Raw genomic sequence first — 15454 nt, 5'->3', positions numbered from 1 at the left:
GGGTTTATTACAACAGTTCACTAAGTTCATCATAACGAGTAACAAAATAGCTAAAAAAGCAAAATAATAAAAATATTTCAATAAAATGACAGCGTTGTTTATATATATATATATATATATATATATATATATATATATATATCTCCTAGTGTGTATGCGCGCGCACTTCTATTCAGCGGAAAGCCTGCATTTGCGAAAGACGGATAAGTGGAAGTGAATGGATGGATGGATAAATGGAAGAGGAAACATAAAGAAATTTGTATATATGATTGTGTATATATGAAATTTCAATTACTAAATAAAACATAGGTAAATATTTAGATTAGGTTGTGTGTGTGTGTGTGTGTTTTTTTTCCCCCTCTTCTCTCAATGCGTTCTCGGTGATAGTGGGTGTCTCCCAGCCTTTACATTCCTGGCCGCACTGCGCATGCTCTCTACATCCTCTCCATCCACACGTCGAAGGACTTGAAACCTCGAATAAAGATGCTCAACGTCTCGGGTCCCTGGAGCCTTGTCACCGGGTGAAATTTGACTTATCTGAAAGGTCGCACAGACTCAGAGACGAGACGCAGAAGGACGACATCGTTTCTCGGTTTCGGCGCGCGTGCACTCCACCGACATGGAACTGAAGAAATCTATATCGGACACCGAGCGCGCGCTCAGGAGCTACGGAGCTGTGTCGGAAACGGCGTGGACAACGGACAAAGGTGAGCGTCGTCAACGAAAAACAATAAAATAAAAGGGAATAAAGACAAAAACGGGAAGTGTGTGGCGGGAAACGTGCAGCTGTGGTCTCAGCTTTTCTTCAGTGTGTGTTTCGCTGTCAGGATGCCCAGTCAGCACTTAGAGTTTAAATGGTTAAAGCGTGACTCACAAAAGGTTTGGGATGGGATCAATAGCGCTGCCTTGGTACTAAAAAGCGTATTACGTCCCTTATGTGCAAACCGTGGGTAGCATATTGCGCCCTTTGTTAATGAATTTTAACCACTAAAGGTCTCGGACGCAGCGCATTTGCAAACTTGTGGATATTTAATTGTGAGCTGATAAGATGCAGCAGGAGCACTAGCTCTGAGTGAACACCCTGCTCCTCTGCTCTAATCAGTGTACGTATATCTATATGAAAGGGCTCAAGAGGCAGCTTTAAAAAATGTTATTAACTCTATTCCCCACTTTCAGTGATTATTCATGGGATTCATTTTGCGTAGCTGTGTTGGCGAGACTCACAAGTACCAATAATAAATATAACAACAACAAATTAAGGCTAATTTGTTGTTGTGATAATAGAGCATAAGCTGCAAAAACGCCAAACAAGACATTAAATTCAACATCACACGATCCTGTCTTATTTGTTCTATTCAAGGCTGCATATAAAATGCACACTCTCTCATTTATTAAGTAGTGTCTGAAGTAGCTCAGAGCTCTGTCTCCTCTTCAGAGAGCTTTTTTTTCTTCAGCAACTGATGAAAATCTATTCAAATTAAAGTGATATGAAAAAAAGAGGAAAATCCTCCCCATGGAAAGCCAGAATCAATAAAATATTTGCTTGGCATTCATGGTTGTTAGATGATTGATTAATCTATTTTTATGTCACATGCCTAATGGATTTCATCTTTAGTCAATACCACGCATGTTAGATGATAAAATGAAATGGTTGTTTAGTTTTAATGCTGATTTGGATTTGTGCCTGTGGCAATATTAATGCACAGTCATGATCAAATGAAATCATTCAAACGCAAAGCTTCAGGATGGGCATAAAGCAGCAAAAACAGAGTTTGTTTACATCGTCTTAGATGTTTCTGTTATTTTCTCCTGTTCTCGTGTGATAAAAAGTGTTTTAGTGACGTAGCTGAATGACGAAGCTAGAGAAATATAAGAGACTTCAGAAGTGTCCCTCCTGATTCCAGTCATCATCATCACAGGGGAGTAGTGTGTGAAGAAACTTCCAGATTAAGTCTGAGAAGAAAATGCAGAGGATATTTTTAGAAACAGATCCAGCCATTGCTCTCTCGCGCTCTCGTTTTCTTTCTGCTACAAAGACAAACATACAGGCAGAAAACAACACAGAGGTACAACAAAGGCAGCTCCCTGCAGGTTTGTGTCCATCTATTAGGCAAATAGCACACGTGTTTGCCTTGCACTTTCTATTTTGTCCCCACCATCTGTTTTTTTTTCTTCTTTTTTCCCCACTGGAGGGGGTGTGGTCCGGCAGCAGTGTGTACAGTGTGACTGCAGCATGTGTCAGGGGGTGTCTGCATTCGATGTCATACAGGCACTGACATTTCCCTGTTGTTAAACCCCATGTGGCTGCTGCAGTACACACGATCCTGACTCTCAGGGTTGTTTTAGCCTCATTAAGTCGTAATCCTGAAGTACACCAATGAGCCAGTTAGTTTTAGTGAAACTGGGGTAGTTCAGGTGTGGTTTACATTGGCTGGATTTTGTTGTCAACCATACCTGTCTCTGAGGAAAGCGCCACTTTTAATTATATTAGCATTTAATTACTTATAGTGTTTTTAGTGCTCAGTAGGTGTTAGCGGCATGTCGGGTTCAGAGAGAGCTGTTAAGACATTATTGAGCTGGCACTTTGCCACTTTTAATGGTCTGGTCAGGACCTAATGCAGCTTGGTGTTATTGATGATGAACACGTGGCTGTAAGCGAGGCAGAGGAACGTGCGAGGAAAAAGCAAGAAACAGTAAAATAAAAAAAGAGGAGATAGAGGAAACGCGTGTAAAACTTTAGTTCGTATCTCGCTGATACAAACTTTCGCAACTGCGTCTTTTGTCAGCAGACGTGTCAGATGGTGATTCAACATCAGCAAGGCACAAACAAAGTGCGCCCTCCTGTGCAGACTTCTGTCTGCTGTGGTGAGTCAGCTCCATCCTCAGCAAGCATCCATGAAAAGTATCACAAACGCACACTGCAGTTAGTGTTGCTGCAGGAGGACGGAGGACTGATCCCAACCCTCTAATATTACCGTACATACTTTGAATAAATCATGCGTCAGAGTGTGTTATAGACGCAAATAACTGTTTAATCAGGTGTATTGTGACGTGGCATCTGTAGACCGGACATTATGTCCTGTTGTCCTGGCATCACTTCACAGCCTGAGTGGGAAGAAGGAATGACAGACACTTAGAATCCTTGTAATTTCTATATGGAGAAGTGAGTATTCATATGAGAAGATCAAGTAAGGTACACTATATAACTGTCTTTTGAGACACTTTTACGCAATAGTATTTTTATCATAACAATACTTTTATGTAATTTCCAGCTTGGTATGTTTATTCATTCATTCTACTAGAGTAGCTTTGCATAATTAGCAGTAAAAAAATACCTTTGTTTACTTTACACCGAGCTCCCCTTCAGCCAGGTACAACACTTCCCATAATGCAACTTTGTAAAGTTCTTCATTGGTCCCTTTGTCAAAGCCTTGGTGAACCAGGCTTTCTCTTCTGAGGAGGGAATCAGCACACCACAGTGCTAAACACTTTCACACACAGAGAACATAGATAGGTTTTCCATATTGGCTCGATTTATGCTGTTGTCCGTATGCTGAGCCGCTTCATCAGGTGTTGCGGCATTTTTGTGGTCGGTGCATTGACGAGTGCATTAAGTGGTTTGTCTGTATAGTAGCTGCAATGTTTCTGCATGTTACTGGCAGAGATGGAGTGTGAGGTCAGTTCCAGCTTGGGAAGAAATCAACGAGAAGCCACATCTGGTCATCGGTCCGTGCTGAAAGTGCTTTTTCTGTCTCTTTGGAAAATACTTGTGATATATTCCTGGTTAATTCCTTTCTTATGGGCGATTGGAAGCTTTCAGAAAAAAAATCTGTAATTTATGGCTGAAGCACTGCTTTGATTTTAAACTTCAGATCACTTAACTCAATTATCCACACCTCTTTCTCACCAAATATCATGCTCTTGGGTGCAGTGATATGACATGTCACACAGAGAGGAGGTGAGAAGTGAGTTTGCCAAGAAGCTGACGGTATGAGAAAGTTTTCAACGATGAAACGAAAGGAGTGAACTTTCCAATGCACATGTGACATCAAATCAAAGGAATGAGGACTTTACATTTTAGAGCTTTAATTAGATGCGGCCAATGGAAGTAAGCCATGTGTAGTACTTGTTCTCTGTAATTTAAACCAAGCAGGCATGGTTGAACTGTGAAGGAGTGTCCAGAGTGAATAAAACTATGGTTCAAGAATGTCTTGTAGGTCTGTCTTCTTTTATTGCATTGTTTTTCCTCTGTTTGTCTTCCTCTCAGGTCACTCAGATGTGTCAATGGCAGAGAGCACGATGTCTCCAGAGGAGATCGAGGTGGAGATGGCTCGTATCCAACGCCTGCGGGAAGTCCTGGTGCGCAGAGAGTCAGAGCTGCGCTTCATGTGAGTGTCTGTGTTTTTTCTGAGACCAGAGGTTCGCCTTTTTTTGAGGTTTTTTTTTTTTAACCAAGACACAGTTGATACTCTTAATACAACACAAAGGCATGCGTGTTACTTCCTTCACACATACATTAAGCTTGGTGCTCAATATTTAGGGAAGCTGTCAATTTGTCCATTGATTATTCCGAGGGCTGGACATGCATGTAGCAGCTGAATGAGTCATCACTGATGGACTCACTGGCCGCTAAGCTTAAAGGATTATAGATCACTGCTGAAAAAGAAGTTTTAACAGCATTATATACCCGCTCAGTGTATCGTTTTAAAACTAAAAATGGAAATACAAGGCTTTGTTTATTTTTGTGCAAAACTATTTCCAAATTTCTCACCAATGAACCATGTATTTTGGGGGGTAACTGCATGTTTAGTATCTGCCCAGTGATGGTCGAAGTATCAGATGAAGCTGATAAAGATTTAAAAAATCCCACAGTGTTGCACTGTAATAAAAAGCCTACTTGCAGGGCTTAATTAGGCCACCATGCTGCTTATTGTTATCTCTCTGCTGTCCGTCCTCACGTGCAGGCACAGACACACCAAGTAGCAGATGGCGTGCCAAAGGTTGCTGGAATCTACTAATACCGATGAGAGAGTAAAACACAAGGCAGAGGAGGGAGATATACGGAGCGAGGGATCTAGGAGGGGAGAAAGGAGAAGGAGGGAGGTGTAAAACACAGCAACTGGGATACATGCAGGGAGGAGGAGGAAGGAGGCAGGAGGCTGTGGATGAGTCATCGTCCTGATCTATCACAAGGAGAATTAAATCTGCTCCACACACACACACACACACACACCCACACACACACACACACACACACACACACACACACACACACACACACACACACACACACACCCACACACACACACACACACACACACACACACCCACACACACACACACCCACACACACACACACACACACACACACACAGACAGGGATTTAGGTAATAAAAAGGGAAAATGCCGAGGCCCCAAGGGTGAGACATGAGGGCTACAGGAAGCACAGAGAGCATGCAGGATTGATTTTTTTTGTCGTTGTGTGTTTTCCGTCTCGACACACTTAACACACTCACTCCTGATGTGTGAGCTCGAGGCTATGAAATCTTAATGACAAGAACAAGAGCGGAGTTTATTCAACAACATCCAGCTAATGGTGATTATTTAGAGATTAACACTGAAACTGTTTGCTAATGAATTAATAAGTTCAGTGACAGAAATGAATTGAATGTGGGTAATTTATTCTGAATAATAAAAACCATTCAGAGTGCTTTGGTGGGCTCGCTTTTTAAAATGTTTGTTAACTGAATGTGTTTTGAATGGCTTTTTATATCAAGAGAAGTGATGTGAAGACTGTGTTGTACTGTGTGTTGTGCTCGAGGAAATTGTGGCAATCGTTTTTGTGTAGCAAAACTGATAAAATGGCAGGTTCGGAAATTGGCAGCTTTAGAGATAAAGTCAGAAAATTAGTTGCAGAAAGCTAAATTCTTCACCTCATAAAGACTTAATATAAAAAAAGCTCCGCTTGTTAGATTAGAAAATCCTTCAAACTAATTATCCAGCTCCTCTACATCAGATTATTGTTTATTTTCTTCAAGATTCCTTATTATACAGTGTAGGTCTGCCTGACGTCATGTCAATCAGATAAATATGTCAGAAATGGAAGTGGAAGCAGCTAATAATATCAGTTTGTCTGTAATCTGATGGAAGCCAGTGCTTTACTTTTATTTCTCCCTTTTATCTTTTCAGGATGGATGACATTCAGCTCTGCAAAGACATCATGAGTTTAAAGCAGGAGCTAAGGCAGATTGTCGCAGTACCAGGTACAATTAACAGTCACTCATGGAAATTCTGCATCAAAATCAGGCGATAAAGAACTCACAGTTGTTCCTCTGCATGCAGAACTGTCCACACTCTCTGTTTAGACTTGACCAAAAATAGATCTTTTGATAGAAAGTGCAGCTCACAGGAGGCCTATCGCCTCTGCGAGTATCACACTGATTTATAGGACGTGTCGTAACAATAAACGACGCAGGATTGATTGTAAGTCCCAGGGACACAGTGAAGTTATGAGGGCGAGATAAGCATACACACACTCACAAACACATAAACATCCATGCATCATCACTTTGAAGGAAACACAAGCTGAGGGAGGTTTTCCAGGCAAAGAGTCTAAAATGAATTTCAGTAAACACTCATTTACTGCCTGCATGTTTTCATTGTGCAAAAACGGAATCAAATATTAGCCTACAGTCACTTCCAGCGTTGCCTGTATCAGAAATGCAGCGAGAATGTGCTGAAGTGGCTGACTGACGTCAGCTGCATCGCACATAGCAACCCAAATGCGTACATGAGGCTATGCATAGAGAGAACCTGGCAACAGCAGGAAAACACGCCTCCTCCGAGCGCATGTACATCATGTGTCAGTGTGTGTCAGTGTGTGTGTGCAGGAGGGGCTGGTGTCGTGTTCAAGGATGCACACATGAGGATCAGGACTGACCTGTCAAACGCTGCCTGGATTTTATTTTACCACTTTGACAACCCAGCAGCATATACGAAATAACAGGAACACCCTGACAATACAGTAACACATCCAGCATGAGTAGTTCTAATTTAGCCTGTGTGAAGGCTAAATTTTCCCCGCAGCTTGAATGAAGTAAATCCCTGAAGGGAATCTGGTTCTCGACTAGTTTGATGTGTTTTTTTTAAAAGAATTTTCTCATTTAAATTCCTTGTGTATTTGTGGAAAATTTATAAGGAATCTTCAATTTTGAGATCCAGATAGACTTAAAAAAGAATCCCTTTTAATGGGCTCGGACTCACCTCTGACAGAATTACTTCTTTGGGAATGCGGCTAAGAAACAAGAAACCAAATCAGTCAAATAGCCCCCTTTGGAAGAATTGAAAAAGTACAGCACAAACGTAAATCAGATTAAGAGTAGTATATAACTAGTTTTGCCAACATTGATCAACATAGAAGGCTGCGCGAGAAAAACAGAAGTGTCTTGAGTTGAGGTGTGTTTTATTTTTTTCTAGCTTTAATTCATAGGAGAGAAGATATGTTACTTTCTTATCACATAAATTATTAATAGGATCGCATTATAACATAGTGTTCCTTTTATTTTGTCCACTTGCAACCTAGTCTGCACTGCCCTGTAAAATCTCACTGACATTCCCTTGTGCCAAAAGTGTTGTGTATGCTGTTAAGGGGGTTCTGGTATCCCATTACTCCACTCCAGGACAAAAGGAGTCATGTGACAGACCCAGCTACCTCTCCTGCACCTGCTCCTCTGACTTTGGATTATGTGTCTAACCCGTGCATCCTTCAGGCTGTCCTGCCCCCTGGGAGCTTCGCTCTGTAGCTGCACTGCTCCATGTTAGAAAAAGCTGGTTTTAACAGTCATTTTTCATCCGCTTTTTCTCAAATAGCCTAGATATCAGCATTGCCAGACAGCCTACCTCTGCAGCCATGTGTCGATGTGTCCTTTTCTGTTTTTACATACATCTGATTTGGTCTGTTAGTGTATATTCTGTGCTTTGGAGTGTGAAGGTTAGCTCTTTGAGGCAGGACAATTCTGATGCTTGCAGATGCTTAATCCTTCAGCCAGCAAAACCAAAAAGAAGGCTCACAAACATTTGCATAATTGAGTGAGTGCCTTATTTGTTATAAATTATGCGTGAGTCAGAATTAAGGATCTGTTTTGTGACGTGACTCAGTGTTAAAGAGAATCTGACATTCCTGTAGGGTCGGTCTGTAGACATCAGATGGGTTGCTGCTGTCCGTCTTATTTTCTTCCTTGTTTTCCCCCCAGAGAAAGAAAAAACCAAGAAGCACAGGCAGCGAGAAGAGGAACTGATCCTGAAGATCCATAAACTGGTGCAGAAGAGGGATTTTCTGGTCGACGATGCCGAGGTGGAGAGATTAAGGTACGGCCCTCCTAAGCTCTGAGCACAGCTCATATCTGGGATGACGTCTCTGTGTGCTGACTGTCTGTTTACTCAGATACCGCTGGCTGTTTATTTCTTCATTTGATCCTCATAGAAGAGTTGAGAAACAGCAGGAAGGAGACTCATTAGAGTAAATGTGTAGCGCGAATGTGAACTTGACTGAAGACGGCGAACAGGGGTCACTTCATCATCACAGCAGTGTTTAGCTGTGTGTGTGGGAGGGAGGCTGACTGATGACTGTGGCTCTGCATTGTCTGCTCCCCCAGATAACCCACAGAGTGTGACACAGATAACTTTCAGATAGGCAAGATAATGGGTTTAAATCACAGCATGAACAAATGTCTGTGGGACTCAAAAGATTAATTTTGAAACTGTGCCTTCAGATTGTTCTGGGTTATTTCGGTGTCATTATAATCATTTTTTGTGACAGTACTGAGTCACAACCAAAGAGTCTTAAAAGTGATTATCTTCTATCAAAATCAATGCCACATGTAGCATTAGATTACGTCCAATCGTGTGTTCTCTTTAATTTCAGGTAACAGAGCTGCAAAGAGAAATCTTTAATTTTACAGTCTACTGGGTCTACTGGGAGTTTTCCCCCACAGACATCTCTAGAGTTTATTGAGAAGATATCCAAAATACCTTGCTGAAGCCCGAGGTCAATAGCCAGACTGCTTTAGGCTCATAGGAAGGCGAAAGTAATTCAAATAATAACTTGTTACAACACTATGCTGAAGAACATGTCTGAACATACAACATATTGAACCTTGAAGCAGATGAGCTGCAGCAGCAGAAGACCACACCAGGTGCCACTACTGTCACCTAAGAGCAGGAATCTGAGGCTACAGATTGTCAGTTGGGCTGCTGCTGGTTATGTAATGATGTGAGGGATATTTTTATGATACTTCGGGGCCATTAGTACTAATTAAGCATGGTTTAAAATGCCACGTCACCCGAGTATTGTTGCTTACCGTGATTTCCTGAACTTTACTCAAATTGTCTCTGCAGTCACCCGATCTCAGTCCAAAAAAACACCCCTGGGATGTGATAGCATCATGAATGTGTGATGCCATCATGTCAATACGGACCAAAATCTCTGAGCATCATGTTGACAAGCTGTTTGTTGTGCTACAAGAATTAAAACAGTTGTTAAGGCAAAAGAGGTTCCATAATGTTACTAGTAAGGTGTCAATAATGGCGTGGCTGGCGAGTGTATGTTTCTATATTTCCTATAAATTTGTTCAGAGGAAGCATATTGAAACAAAAATTCTCATTTAGGTCAGCAGATGTCATTTTGTTGAGTGTTTGAAGTCCTGTACAAAACTAAATGGTAGCCAACAAGGGTGCAGAGCAAGCTCCTTCCTAATATAATTTAGTGAGATACATGATTAAGTGTCTGAAAGACAGAGCAGATACAGAACCTAATAATAATCTTAATTTGTACTTCAAATCGTGGCTCAAGAGTTGGGAGTTCGCCTTGTAATCGGAAGGTTGCCGGTTCGAGCCCCGGCTTGGACAGTCTCGGTCGTTGTGTCCTTGGGCAAGACACTTCACCCGTTGCCTACTGGTGGTGGTCAGAGGGCCCGGTGGCGCCAGTGTCCGGCAGCCTCGCCTCTGTCAGTGCGCCCCAGGGTGGCTGTGGCTACATTGTAGCTTGCCATCACCAGTGTGTGAATGGGTGGATGACTGGATATGTAAAGCGCTTTGGGGTCCTTAGGGACTAGTAAAGCGCTATATAAATACAGGCCATTTACCAATAAGGATGAAAGCACATTTATAGATCCTGATGACCAAAACGTCAAAATGTAGACCAGAGAAGGACAGAAAAACATTTTTATTATGCCTCTCTGGCTTCTGTATTCCAGCCAAGAATCGGTTTTCTTTTTTCGCCTCTTTTTGTCTTTAAATATATTTAAAACTGACCTCCGCCTCAAAGTGAAATTAACAGAAAAAATGGATTATTTGTTGATTTCTTCATCTTCATATTTTATTGCAGTTTGAAGGTTACAAGAGCTCATGACTGCTTTGAAAACAGAAATATTAGATATATAAAATGTGCTCAGTAGAGCTTACATTTTATTACTAAACTAATTATAGTTAATTCAGGACCACTGTAGTCCAAGGATTATTATTTCACTGAGCAGTAATTCATGTTTAGCAGCGTAGCTCTGTTCTGGAAGAGGCGCTCAAAATATTCTCAGCTTAGCTGTCAGCTGATCGGGTCTGGACTGTATTTGACAGATTTCTTTTGGACTAGTGTGAGTCCAGATACTGGTGGAGTTGATGTAGTTGGGCGACCGTAGCTCAGGGGGTTGGGAAGCGCATCTGTAACCGGAAGGTCGCCAGTTCAATCCCCGGCCTCTCTGTCCTGGTCGTTGTGTCCTTGGGCAAGACACTTTACCCTACTGGTGTTGGCCAGAGGGGTCGATGGCACGATATGGCAGCCTCGCTTCTGTCAGCCTGCCCCAGGGCAGCTGTGGCTACAACAGTAGCTTGCCTCCACCAGTGTGTGAATGCGAGAGTGAATGGGTGCCTTGAAAAGCGCTATATAAATCCAATCCATTATTATTAGTAAAGTCATGGAAACTTTGGCATCTAGGAGGATGAAGTGATGATTGAGGAGGTTAAACGTTGGTAGGTCTGAAAAGGAAGATTGACAGAAGGAGCAGAGAGTGATTGACCTGAAGAGTGTGAGCAGAAAGATAACATGACAAGTACAGTGACGTCAAAAGAGTGAAAGAAGCGATTTTGACAGAGTGGGAAAAAGAGGCAAGAAGGAGAAAGCGACAAATAGAAAGAGACAGAAAGTGTTCATACATACTCGGATAAAGACAGGAAGGAGCTGAACTGACTCCAAAGCTTCAAAACAAGTATGTATGTTCCACTAGTGTATGTAGGCAGTGAGAGTGGATAACCCTGATATGATTCTGACTGACCACGTGGCAGCCAGTTAGATCAAAGTCTGCACAAAGGAAGGGGAAAGGTAACAGAGATGAAGCCTGTTTTTATGAAAGATAAGTCTGTAGTTGCTCAAAGTAATAAAAAAAAAAACCCTGGTTGTTTCAGACAGTAGGCTTCACCAAGGCCCACTATAAGATGAGGATTGTCTTGAACTGTAAAGCATGTGTGCTCACTTTAATAGAGATTAAGAAGAAAAATGCAGAGCTTGAAATGAACAGACGAAGGAATTTTAAAAGTTGGTAGTCTCTTAAAACAAAACACCCCCCCAGATGTTTAGCTTTGAAAATACCAAAAACTGTGGCGCAGCCATGCTGTCCTGTCAGTCAGTCAGTCCAGTAGTGCTGCTTCAGTCAGATAAAAGCAGACATTTTCTGAATTTCATTCAGACTAAGATGTGGATGTTTTGTACCTCAGGGAGAAGGAGGAGGACAAAGAGATGGCGGAGTTCCTCAGGCTGAAGCTGATGCCTCTGGAACAGAAGCTCAAAGTCACACAGAGTGAGTGAGAGGTTAAAAATAACTCATGCACACCATCTTAAAGAGACAAGAGCATTGTATGTGATTATGTCTCTTTTTTCCCTCTCCCTTTACGACAAGATCCTCCAAAGCCCAAGAGACAAATCCCTGAGCCGCCTCCCAACAAGCCATCCATCACCAAGTCAGGAGCGGCCATCATTAAGGACTGCTGCGGAGCCACCCAGTGTGCTGTAATGTAACTGACCCAAACCTGCTTATGGCCCCGACCCTGTGTCAGACACCGCACTCACATCACACGACATGACGTACATCACTTCCTGTTACTCGGAGAGTCACAGTCAACCACGAAACTGTTCAGGTATCAGATTTGTAGCTTAGTTTGCAAGAGGTTGGGAGCTGATCCCCGGTCGGTATTTAAGGGAAACTTTTATAGTAAGGAGCTTTTAACCAAGACCATGAAATAAAGGGAAAGGAAGCTGTGAAGAGAACTGTAAATAAAAACTATGTTGAAAGTGTTGATTTATTTATTCAGTCAGTTTTCAGATTGGTTAATTCCATCATGACAGGTTCAATGAGGATGGATCTCATCTGCAGAGCTACAAGCACAATGTCCATAAAGTGAACTGAATGCTGGGGTTCTCTGACAGGAAGAGAAAAGCTGATGTCTGACGACGGGTATTCATTCATTTAGTGCTTAAAATCCAACCAGTGAATCTCTCAGTTGCTACATTTTATCATTTTCCCCAGGTGGGACAAACACAAGTGGCTCTGAAAAACAATATGGCTCCCTGCCAAGGGACTTATGCAAACTGATTTATATATGCTAATGAGGAGAGGGAGCCAGTGGATGATTTTTTTCTACAAGTGCTGAGCAATATTATCAAACAGCAGTTTAATTCTTAAGGCATTTACAAATTAAACAAAGACTTAATGCTGAACAAACTAAGTTGCCTCTTTTCCACTGACGTGCTGCCAGTGCCCGTGTTGAACTGGTTCTGTATGACAGAGACTGAAGTCAGTGCCAAAAATCTGATACAATACTGTTGCCAAGCCGGAAGTTGAAACCACTAACATCAGGGTGGAGATACAAGAAATATAGAGATTATTCACCTGCAGATTCTGTCCACAGTACCCCCCACCCCACTGAAATTACTCCAACCTTTGCTATATAGCATCCGGTTCATTCTCAAACCTGTGGAAATGTCAGCTGGTTCGCAAAGGCTCTATGCAGCACGGCATCAGTGGAAACCAGATTAAAAATGAGCTTATATTGGGCTCAGTGCTAGTTAGCAATGTGCGTCCTATAGGAGAGGTCCAATTATGTTTCTAGAAGTCTTCAAAAGGACAGTTTTCTCTATCCAATCTGGAGTGAGATCACAGAGAATCATCAAAAGAAAACTCTTGTATATCAGAACAACATTTAAATGAAAATATGATGGGAGAAAAGTTTACAATTCATTTTGAGATAAAAAAAAAAAAATCCATTTACATCTTGAGGTGTTCTGGGGAGTCCTCTAAATCAAAGGTTATAGATTGTAGTAGAATAAAACTGGAACAAAAATGCATCTAAACTTTTTCCAACACAATTTATAGAGAGTGCCAACTAGCATCCAGCCTAATGACTCACCTTTATAGTTTTCAGGAACCCCTTTCATGATGACTTTAATGCCTGTATATGCCAACACTTGATCTTCCATCATCACATTTACCCTCCTCCCCAAATCAGCACATCAGAGGCCATATTAAGATCTGCATCATCAGCTGCCAGGAAGTGTTCACTGTGGTAGTGAGACATCATTCATCATCATTCTGGATATTGCAGAGAAACAACATGCATCCTTTGAACTTAAGTCTTGCGTTTTTAAAATGATAAACTCCAGGAAATGAATGCAACTCTGCTGTAAATGCCTCCAATAGATGGTGTGTGTTTGAGTGTATTTAGGACTTTAGTGTGACTCATGTCAAGCAAAGTGTTGCTCTCTGTCACTTTACCTTTGTTCTGATAACTTAGCATTCTGTAGTTGTAGTGGATTTATGAAGGTCCTAATGTCAAAGTATTGAACAAATATGCAGAAAATAAGCTGAAACTACCTGTACATATATGTTTAAATAAAGAGCATCTTTCAGGAACTCACCGTGTGTATGTTTGAATAATGAGAAGAGGCAGAAATGATGCTTGTGAAATTTATTAACGCAAATCTTTTTTGGTCCCTTCAACAATGTGACTGTTACAGCAACTTTAGGTGCAGCACAGTGGTAAAACAGTGCAGTACAAGGAAGGGGAGGGGGAAATTAGTTGGGCAGTTTAAAAAGAAAAAAAGGTTAAAGGACACTGCTGAATAAATCAGAGAAGAAGAACAAATGTGCAATATTAAAGTTCAAAGTAAGACAACGTGAGATACACAGGCAACGAAGAAACTTGTTTAAACCACCATGCAAACGCCTCGCATTCATTAAACCAAAACTATGCATAAGTGCATATGTTGACTGGTATAAGAGCCTTTCATTGATGTAACTGAATCAAAGTGAAAACGAAATAAAATCAGAGGTAGTTGTCACTGCAGTACACCGAGGAGCTGCTAGGGTTTGCTCAAATTCACTAAAAAGTAATGTCTTCATTTCTCGTACGCATTTTAAGCTCGTTTCTATCATTACCACTTCTAAATAATGATTTTGAACCAATGAGTCTTTAATCAAAGTGGCTTCCAGACAGTCAACAAAACCCTGCAGGAGAGATAAACAATAACAGCTATAATTAAAATCATTTTGATTTGTATGTCAGACATTTTGGTGAGTTGTTAGGGGAAATCTTTCAATTCATGTCTGACAGAAAGACTCATGTTATGCTTCGAACACTGACTAAACAGGCAGAGAACGCAAACAAACTGATTAAATGGGCTGCTGCCCATTCTCTAAACTTTTCACTGAACAAAAACAGCTTCAACCCTCTGACTTCAGTGGCACCCTGGTCGTGCTCGACGTCACAGGCAGTCAACATTGTTTGGTGGCAATTCAGTAGCCAGCAGCCTGGTAAATGCTCAAGACAAACGAAATTTGAGAAAACTAACCCACAACAGTAAGTTAAAACTGCTATTAAAGTGGGTGGGGAGGTAAAGATGGTGAGTCCTTTCAGCACCGGGGCAGATACAAACCATTGTAAAAGCCCGGCAGATTCCAGAGAGCCTCAGTGGGGCCTCTGTGTGCACATCAATCTGTTCAGGAGGCTTCCCAGAGCCCCCTATGCTGTTCCTCAAACCCATCACCGATCACCTTCTTTCCCTAAAAACTCAACTATTCAGTCTCATTAAAAATCATAAGCTCAGGAGTGCTCACCGCTCCCCTCAAGATCTCAGACCGAGTGGATCACCAGTGATACAGCGGCGACCAGCTCCAAGGTTAAAGCAACAAACCTTGAGCACTTACAGTATACAGCAGCTGCATGGGGTGATGCCAACTCTGGGATCTAAACATCACGGTGGAAATAAAGACTGGTCTTAAAAAACGTCTTTACAATCCTTCTGTTTGCCTCTGCTTCTCCTGGAATTACACCATGCATAAACTCAGTTATGCACAACATGCACATTTCACACCACCTACTCCAGTGTAAACCACACACACACAGACAAAAT

General features: G+C 41.7%; 1 protein-coding gene across 1 annotated transcript; it reads left to right on the top strand.

The window, feature by feature from the left end:
* Positions 1-415: 415 nt before the first annotated feature.
* Positions 416-13969, top strand: bmerb1 (bMERB domain containing 1). The gene is made up of 6 exons (XM_086296750.1): positions 416-707; positions 4268-4388; positions 6190-6263; positions 8253-8367; positions 11764-11846; positions 11946-13969. Exons 1-6 carry the CDS (start codon positions 620-622, stop codon positions 12062-12064), a joined length of 600 nt encoding a protein of 199 aa, XP_086152876.1. The 5' UTR covers positions 416-619; the 3' UTR covers positions 12065-13969.
* The last annotated feature ends 1485 nt before the right edge of the window (positions 13970-15454 follow it).

The sequence above is a fragment of the Aulonocara sp. 'chitande type north' Nkhata Bay genome, linkage group LG6 (genome assembly GCF_057382095.1).
Source record: "Aulonocara sp. 'chitande type north' Nkhata Bay isolate Kocher_YH1m ecotype deep benthic linkage group LG6, A_spYH_male_GT1.1, whole genome shotgun sequence".
Lineage (NCBI taxonomy): Eukaryota > Metazoa > Chordata > Actinopteri > Cichliformes > Cichlidae > Aulonocara > Aulonocara sp. 'chitande type north' Nkhata Bay.
This window is presented reverse-complemented; position numbering and strand designations above follow the sequence as displayed.

What these genes read in the sequence shown, in the direction of transcription:
- bmerb1 (XM_086296750.1), top strand. Translation starts at nt 620, where the DNA reads ATGGAACTGAAGAAATCTATATCGGACACCGAGCGCGCGCTCAGGAGC. An exon ending in GGCGTGGACAACGGACAAAG is followed by an intron (nt 708 to 4,267) that starts GTGAGCGTCGTC and finishes TCTTCCTCTCAG; the next exon opens with GTCACTCAGATGTGTCAATG. An exon ending in GCAGATTGTCGCAGTACCAG is followed by an intron (nt 6,264 to 8,252) that starts GTACAATTAACA and finishes TTTTCCCCCCAG; the next exon opens with AGAAAGAAAAAACCAAGAAG.